We start from the raw sequence: 9,606 nt of genomic DNA on the forward strand, positions 1-9,606 counted from the left end.
GGCTCAGCAGTGAATGGGTTAACCGCGCGCCTTTCTCTACCATTGGTGTATTTTGTTCTGACTTTGTGGGCACTGATTTCCACAGCGCTCAAATTTTCAGTGGGATTTATTGTCAGGCTGAGAATTTCCTCGTTAACTCTATGGACGCTCAGTTTTCGCCGCGCTGAGAAAGGCAGTCCTAATGTACAGGACGCTGTAAAGCTTGCGCTGGAATGCGAGCGTAAGGCTCGGGCTGACAAACTTTGAGTATGCATTCCCCTAAAATAGGGTCGTGCATTAATGGAGGACCACTACAAGGACAGTACTGACCTTCAACTGCATCTCCTGGTCCTTCTCTCACTGCAATCACACCTTCATCATTCATCATTGACATTGCGGTACCTGCTGTATATGAAGGTGAGATCAGAAGAATCACAATAGAATTCTCTACGAGTATTTCTTGGATTGCCGGTACATTAAGTTCAGAAAATTGGCATTTTGACATTACTAAACAATATGCTGGTGATTTCCACAAACATGACAGGCAGGTTTTAGGCTACTTTACTATGCTATGAAATAGAGTTTGCGACTTCGGCGATCATTTCATCAGAACATGGGTTGCTCCCAACACTGAAGCTAGCGCTTTCCCGCCGACTTCGAAAGTTCAATGGACTTCTTGTGTGATCTGGATGGCGGCTGTGAGTCAGTCAAGTGTCAAGTCAAGTCACTGGGAGAAAGTGCCATTATGATTAGGTATGGACGATTTCAATAAAATTCCTCATTTTCCTCACAATGGAAACCAAGGCTAGAACATAACGTATACTAAACAAATTGGAACACAGCAAATATCATTTAGAACATTTCTGCTGGTATAAGACAACTGAATTTTCATATAACCTTCAGCTGGTATGCACACTAAGACAAAGACAAGCATCATCCATTGACTAGGATTCATCATCATGACCATTCTTTAACTTGCATTGCAGCCTTCAAATTGTCACTTACTATCGCTCTGTAAATCAATAGCCAAATTCAACAGTTGGACAAGACTACTCCCATCACATCCTGCCTCACGGTCGATCTTGATCAGGAAATCTTTATCCAGTCGTTGAGAGAGCTCAGGATGGTGCAAGCGATAAAAGAGAAACATAAAGCCAGTCACTGGGTACAGGAAAGACCGCGCAATTGCTGCTTGACAGCAAAGTGGAAGATCACGCACATGACCGACCACCTCACATGCCGTTCGATAAGTGCTGATATGCTCTTCATCCAGGTCGAAATCTCCAAATACTTCAGTGAGCACTATATCTGGTACGGTTGCTAGGTTGGCGATGATCTGTGGTAGGTTGCTCTTGACAACCCTTGTGATGAAATCTACAGACAGCGAATAATACACAAGAAAAACAGGACACATTGTTGTAACCACTATGTCTGGTCCAATAGTGTGTGTGTTTGTTTTTTCGTGTGTATGTGTGTGTGTGTGTGTTTGTGTACCGTAAAGTCCGCTGCAAATGCCCACCGCATTGTGCAAGATCTGCTGGCCTGTACGCACTGACCCCATGCACTGTCACTCCCACTGTACGAAAGTGCATCTCACACCGTGGCGCGAAGAGCGCGTCTTTGTGGTACACTCTCACAACACCAACACACAGAAGTCTCTGCTGAGAGCACGGTGGCTCGGCAATGGCGAGAGCACGGTGGCTCGGCAATGGCCTTTATTTAGAATTTTTTCCTTTTTTCCTTTTTTTTTTTCCTATAATTATTTGTACATTTACAAAAATATATCAACGATCGACACAGCAGTCAATCAAAAATGCTGATAATTACACAGCACACAACACGCCAACAACGGCATAACAATAGGGAAATGTAAAAGCGCACACCTCAGAAACGCAAGAGAACACCCTTGCACATCATCTTCACACCGGCACACCACACAGGTCATCATCCAGCTTCAGTTAACACAATGCCTTGATGACCCCTGAAAATCCCAACCCTTCAATTCAATCTTGCAATTCAATCTTGCATTCTGCCCCATGCCAATTCATCCCCTGTCAATAACCCTCTGAAGCTGAATGTAACCATACAACAGCCCACGACGCGCACACCACCCCTAAAGTGTTTCTAAAAGACCAACAAAGAAAAACACCGCAGTCGTAACTGCCCTAGGCAAAAACACACACATCAACACAATGTCTATAAACACCCTTCAGTCCAGGGTGGGAGGGCGGGAACAAACTAAACGGAAGAAAGGCCCCTGCGAAGTGACGGAAATGCGGTCAAGGACCGCGGTCAAGGACCGCATCTTGTCGGTACCACATTCTGTGGAATGAAATCCAAAATCGGAGCGATTTTGCAGCGTCTTAGCGCAAATTGTTTCGAGTTATCCACAAAGACACAAGCTGTCCAACTCTCTTCGGCCGTTGGAAAGCGTACCTTTGCTACGGTAAACAATGTCCACTTTCCTGGTTTCAAAGTCTCTTTGGGCACTAGCTACGAGCTAGCTCGTAGTGATTTTATGATGTTGTTTGTTGTGTTTCGCAAATCCAAATGGGTTGTTCTTCCGAATAACAAGGTAGCAAAGAGCAGAGTATTGCAGGAACCAAATATACTTATGATGGTGTTTCAAGCCATCATTTCCAAATCACGCAACACGCAAAGGCAAGGGGTTGTCTCGAGCACTTCAGACTTTCAACAAGTTGGTAGCGACTTTGTAGGTGTAGCTTTTGTGACATGATCTCCCCTGTTCGACTTGCAACTGCAATACTGCGATCGGTCAAGTCATTGAACGACGCTTCGTCAGGACAATCACTGTTCCGTTCTGAAAGCGCAACATCGTCACCAGGTCACATTCATGGCACTGCAGAAATTTCATGATTTGAAAACCAAAATAATGGAGAATGAACTTTTAGGAACTTCACTTCTCAACTCCAAACTCCAAAAACGGTCTCTTCACTGCGATTCAAATTCAAATTTACATTTACATTACTGTACACCAAATTTTCGGGCCTGGCTCATCATCAGGAGAACGAACTATGATAACAAAGACGACTCATTTATCGAATGCATAGGAAATCCCGACCGAAGTTTTTCTTTGCAGCAAGATAATGACAATCGCTTTTGCACAGGATCCTGGTAAGACATAGGCAGTGTGTAGGCATTACAGTCGTTCTTGTACGCATTCGACCTTCATGCCAGTTTTCTACAACTAAATTGACCTGAAAAAGACGAAAATAGTATGGACCCGCTGGGGTGAGCGTTTGCTGCGAAGTGGGCGCTTGCAGCGGACTTACATATACAGGACCGATTTCTGTCAATACGATTCTCACATAAAATTTTCTTATAATTCGAACCTCGAACCGGACATATCCGTTAATTAGAAGTTCCACGGATTCCACTTACATAGAAAATGTGTGGGATTTGTGCTGATAATTCGAAGTTAGCAACGTATAATTCGAAGTTCACTGTACACTGTACTGGTCAGTTCAGTTTGCATGAGCTGGCTGTGCCTGTCAGTTCAGTATCCGTGAGATATGTGTCTAAGGTCCATAGCGCAACTCTGCGTGACAATGGGAGCATTTTGACATACCTATTGTGTTGTGGGTTCATGTTTGGATAATTAGAAGTTTTTTCTGGCATTTGGAGGTTCGAATTATCAGGATTCCACCTGTACATGTATCTGTGTGCTTGAGTATGCGTGTGCGTGTGTGTGTTTGTGTGTGTGTCCCATATGGTGCAGTGGTATGTGCAGCGATTTCCAATCGATAGGTTACGGGTTTGATTCCCGACGATTATGGTCACACACGTCTTTCTTCTCTTTCTCAGACTCTTCCTGACTTTTCTTTCATTCTCCTGGGTGGTTACCAACAGCCAGTGCATGCTGGAGTATGTGGTGTGATGTGTGTGGGGGAAAAAAATAAAAAGACCAAAAAGTAGGGATTCACTGGCCAGAAAAAGCCACTTCATAGCTGTGTGGTGTAGACCAGGCTGAATAGTGGCGGCCAATTCTTCAGCCTTGCAAGCTGTTGAATGGTGCAATCCCAGCACAAGTTGCTATGGCTTCTGCTGTAGCATCGCTATCATCGCCTCCGGCGATGGGCGTCCAATGGTCCAATGGTGTGTCACTGTGTGTCCCATATGGTGCAGTCGTATGTGCAGTCGATTTCCAATCGAGAGGTTGCGGGTTCAATTCCCGACGATGATGGTCGCACATGTCTTTCTTCTCTTTCTCATTCTCCTAGCTCTTCTTTCATAATCCTAGGTGGCTACCAACAGCCAGTGTATGCCGAAGTATGTGGGGTGGCGTGTGTGTCTAAAAAAATGAAAAAAGGGAAAAATGGAAAAATGAAAAATAGAGATCCACTGGCCAGAATAAGCCACTTCAATCAGCTGTGTGGTAGATACCAGGCTAAAATTAGTGGCGGTCAATTCACCAGCGTTGCAAGCTGTTGAATGGTGTAATTCCAGCACATGTTGCTATGTCTAACATAGCTGTTCGCTATCATCGCTTCCCCGATGGGCAGGTTTGAGGTCTGAGGTGTGTGTGTGTGTGTCCAGTGTGTGTGTGTGTGTGTGTGTGTGTGTGTGTGTACGCAGATGACGCGGTCTTGCTCGCTGAAGACCGCCCTGGTGCTGAGAAGTGCCTTGAAACATTCTGCACGGTTGCCTCTTCCTTTGGCCTCTGCGTCCACGCTGCAAAAACGAAATTTCTCGTGGCAGGTAGCCAAGTCAACATGCCTGATAGAGCCGATATGAACGTCAACGGTGATACTGTGGAGCACGTTCCATCCTTCATTTATATGGGGTCCGTCGTGACACTGGATGCCCGCTCCTCCACTGACGTCAGTCGCCGCATAGCTGAGGCTTCCAAAGCCTTTGGAGCTCTTCTTCCAGTCTTGTCGGATCGCTCGCTATCATTAATCAGTAAGCGAAAGCTATACGTGGCCTGTGTCGTGTCCATTTTGCTGTACGGCAGTGAGTGTTGGACGCCCTTGAAAGCTAATAGTAGACGTTTGGATGCCTTCCATCATCGCTGCATCCGCACAATATTAGCCATCCCTTGCAGTCAGCAGCAATCCGATCGCATCACGTCTGCGCAGTTACGTCGTCACTGGAGTGACCCAGCGCCACTCTCTGTTAAGATGTGCCATCGTCGTTTAGAGTGGCTTGGTCATGTGGCTCGGATGTCAGAGGACCGTGTCCCATTGCAGCTTTTGTTTGGTCGTTTGTTGGCTGCGCGCCCCTTCTGCGGTCCCAGGCGCAGGTGGAGAGACGTTGTGGCTACTGACACGAAGTCCATTCCAGACTGGTTTGATTGCGCACAAGACCGGTCAGCTTGGCGAGAGCAGATTCTGGTTATTCAGCCTCCTCAGGCAGTAGAGAAATCCGTACTCTGCTCCTCTTGCGACCGGGCTTTCTCTCGACCTCAAGACAAGGCACGGCACAAGTGTTTGGCTGAGCGCCAACTTCCCGTCCACCAACAGCGTGGTTCAGCACAGTGCGTCAGTTGCGGCCGATGGTTCCGAAGTAAGGGTGGGCTTGCAGTTCATCGCTGCCAGCCTGCACCTCCTGAACATGTAGATACGGCATTGACGGCGTCTCTCGCTAGTTGCTGCTTTCAACATTGTCAATGCTGCAATCGCTGCTTCAAGTCCCGGGCTGGTTTTAACCGCCATAACTGCAACCGTGGAAAACGTCTTGCTGCAGCCGATAGGGAATAACTGCCGCTGATCTGCATGGATTGCGCAAAGCGTTTCCGACGACAGCAAGACTTGACGAGGCACCAGAAGTCCTGCCAATGACGGTGCCCTCCAAACTCTGGCCCCCTCCGGGGGTGACATTGCCCAATGGGCAGTCATGCTATAGTAGTAGTAGTGGTAGTAGTAGTGTGTGTGTGTGTGAGTGTGTGTATGTGTGTGTGTGTGTGTGTGTGTGTGTGTGTGTGTGTGTGTGTGTGTGTGCACGTGGTATGAAATATCCTGGGTGGTTCCCAACAGCCAGTACAAGTACATGGCAGAGTATGTGGTGTGATGTGTGTGCTGGAAAAAATCATAACGAAAAAGGTTCAACTCAGAGGTTCAAAGGTTAAATTCGAGTGACAGGAACGTTGTAAAAGTTGTAGCCTGCGGGCACGGTGACCAGGTGACTGGTGTACGCATGAGCACGTGACTGCTTACTCACCCGTGTTCCATTGGGAATAATTATAAGGGCCGAACGCTGCATCACAGCCTTTTCGGACCAAAACCAGTCGACTCAGCGTCCGAACAACTACAATATATGGGCCAATCGCGGTCATCCGTGCTTTTGTAAGAACGAAATGGCGCTTTTAATGACATTTTACATACAAATCCCCATCTACTAGGGCGCAGTCACCCAGTTTCGGTGAAAGTGCGCGAGGTCGATTGGCAATAAAGGAGGAAGGGAGCGTCTCAGCTTCCTCGGACCAATAGTCCATCGGCCAAATCTCAGAAAGGGCCTCTTTCGGCGAAGGTGATGCACTGAAGCTCCAACTAAACGCCCTTTGGCACACTAGCTCATGAGACCCCATAGAATACGAATCCGATTGTTGGACGTTGCCAATCCAGTCCAGGATAGTCGAACTGGGTCGAATACCTTCTTCCGATTTTCGTAATTTCGTCCACCATTACATCTTTCTCATCGACTTTTTTTCGCTTGGCGAATGTTCTTGAGCCGCTGAGCAGGATCTACGCACGCTCGAACACTTGAAATGCCTGCATGTTGACGGTTCGCAAGATTCTAGCGAGCTTGGTGGAAATCTATTATTTTATTTTGACATTTTTGGGGGAATCTGAATTAGAACGGTAGAAGCTCATTCGGAGAAGACGGCGTGTCGCCGCTGTCGGATTGTCGCTACTGTGTTTCAGACGTATTTGCTTGAACGTGCTATTGAGGATGGACAGAAGATGAAGTGACGGCTTTCTTGAACACGGACGTTGTGTCTACATTGTAGCTGAAACATCTCATCTGGCGTCTAGAACGCAATTATTATGAGTTGTGAGTGCCAGCTGAGCTGAACACAAGCTGGACACCATTCGTCAGCTGGGAATTTGCATTGAAGCTCTTGATAGCCACGATAAGCATAATTATACAGAGGTAACCTTGTTTGACTCAATACGCATGCAGGTGATACCACTAGTGGCACTACAATGTAAATGGTGCAAAATTGATGCAACAGCGAATATGTACTTCGTACCATCACGAACAATTGTAAGGCAAGTGTTCATGCCTGTCATAGAAGAATTTCAGCCCGGAAGTCTTGTTGTCATGGTCATAAATAATACAGGACTTGAGTTGGCTCTGGACATAAACACACTTGTGGTGAATACGGTCATTATTGCGAGAAAAATATTTAGCCACTGTATGTTAACACCTGATGCCGCACTACACGCAATATTTCATGTACATGTATGTGAGACTCAATTGCATCCACAAGGCCGTAGATGCATGTAAGCACACAATGCTGTACAGTATAAGTAGTTGTCGACATGTGGTGCCTTCCTGCTGCACATGCGGCAAGTTGGCAACGACACACGACCTATCTGCACCGCACAGCGTGAGCTTAGAAAGGAAAATTGCACACATAGTGCTATTTGTGTTCCGATATCGTTAAGCCGGTATACATGAACTAGTATCCTTATACATGTACCTGGTCACTCGATAGGCGATGCCGACTGTACAGGCAGACCTCGCATAACCGCACACATCTGTTTTCCACAAAAAAATCCGGATAGGCGAGGAAACCGGATAACCAAACACCAGTTATGTTGGATGCATCACGTATGCTGTAAATCTGTAACCAGCTATTTTCTTCCGGATGGCGAGGGATCCGGATAAAAGAGGACCGGATAAGCGAGGTCTGACTGTACTAATCTTATCCATATTACCCGACAGGCTATAGCACACTGCGTCAGATCACTATACAACAAAACAAGAGCTTTGCCCGGGGCGAATATACACTGAAGCAAAGTAGGCTTCAACGGTACAGCACTAGTCACGAGGAGGGGAGTTACGAGGATGGTTAGGCCGTGACACATAGATGATGATTGTTAATGATTCATGCACGGTGGAAAATTACCACCAATGGCGATGATATTGCTTTCACAACAATGACATCAGGAGGAGCAGTGACACAACCTTACTGCTCCAAGTAGGATTTAGAAGCGAGTGAAGGGAGAGCAGACTGGTCTAATAGCAGACCGGGTCTAAGCAAGGAAGTAATCGGCATCAGAGGTGAGCTTGCACATCAGAAAACAGATGATGATCACCAAACACAGAGAAGTTGGCTATGTGTATGTGTCACTGTGTGTGCATGTGTGTGTGTGTGCATGTGTGTGTGTGTGTATGTGTGTGTGTGTGCATGTGTGTGTGTGTGCATGTGTGTTTGTGTGTATGCGCGCACATCTGTGTGTGAGAGAGAGGCAGACAGACAGATAGCATATGGTGGGAGGGATCAAGGTCTGACCTCAGAGTTAAATGCTGACGGTGTGGAATAGCAACAGTGCGAAATCGGGCAGGGTGGTTAATGGCCCACACTGGAGCCGAGTAGGAGCGCCAGTGGTTGAGGGCTAGCACAGGAGTAGCAGCAGCTCCAGCCTAGAAAGATCAGCTTCTGGATGAAAATCTCCCGGACACAGTAGGTACCAAGCTTCACTAGCAGATTGCCGGCAGGGGTGCACGGCGAGCACCCGTACATCCTCACCAGAGCCGCAGTACTTGGAGACAATCCAGGTGCTTACCCGCCAACAATGCTGAGAAGGCACTGGAGCCATACAGGAACTTATGATCGAGCATGACCACAGACTTGAAATACAGGGTCCGGCGTTGAATGCTGAGACAGCGACGTCTCCTCCACAGAACACCACTCAGCCCCACCATTGCATTATTTTCGCTTTTTCATGATTTTTACAATTGTGTTGGAGCACACAGCACTCGATGCAACATTTACCAGTGACTAAATAACTCCGCGTCTCCGACCATAACTGCAGCGTTCCCGTGAGCCTGTTGGATTTCCGTCAGCCTGTTGAGATTATCTTCATCTCGTCACATGTGTGTTTCATCCGTATCGTGGCACAATTACACAGACACGATTTCCAACTCAGGCCGGTTCCGTTGCTCGAAGGGTTGGCGGTAAGAATTGCTACGCCGTCTGTGGCTGCATGGGAACTTGGCGAGTCGTCGTCTTTCTCCATAAATCCTGATCGTCACGCGAACAACAGCCACTATTGCCTAAAAACTACGACACAACAGTATCAAGCTCGCCCCAGCAGAAGGACACGAATGACGAGCGCTAAGACGGAGAAAGAGAGACAGGGTTAGCGAGAGCTGACTAGTGCAGGTACGCTGTCATCTCCTGAGGTGGTGGGCGAAGCAGCGAAGTGAAACGAAGGAAGATAGAACTTATTAGAAGGCATACGGAGGCACCAAAACCTATTGCCTGTCACATACTAAGTGCCATTTAGGGTTGACAGCTGTCAGCTGACAGCCTCAAAAATTTGAAAATCTGCTCAAAAAACTCTCGATCAGAACTCTGCGCACTCTCAAATGGAGCGCACAGTAAAAAACTCGGCGACGAAGAACGCTTCGTATCGACGCCCTGGACTGAATTCG

The 9,606-nt window shown here is 47.2% G+C and overlaps 1 protein-coding gene across 1 annotated transcript in view; it reads right to left on the reverse strand.

Moving 5' to 3' along the window:
- Positions 1–50: 50 nt before the first annotated feature.
- The window catches only part of LOC135816678 (uncharacterized), a 17,768-nt gene continuing 8,212 nt past the window's right edge, over positions 51–9,606 (reverse strand). Inside the window, exons 3-4 of the mRNA XM_065329814.1 lie at positions 985–1,353; positions 51–384 (exon numbers count right to left, since the gene is read on the reverse strand). Of these exons, the coding sequence (XP_065185886.1) occupies positions 179–384; positions 985–1,353 (575 nt within the window). The 3' untranslated portion in view covers positions 51–178. The remainder of the gene's footprint in view (positions 385–984; positions 1,354–9,606) is intronic.

The sequence above is a fragment of the Sycon ciliatum genome, chromosome 5 (genome assembly GCF_964019385.1).
Source record: "Sycon ciliatum chromosome 5, ocSycCili1.1, whole genome shotgun sequence".
Classification (NCBI taxonomy): Eukaryota; Metazoa; Porifera; class Calcarea; order Leucosolenida; family Sycettidae; genus Sycon; species Sycon ciliatum.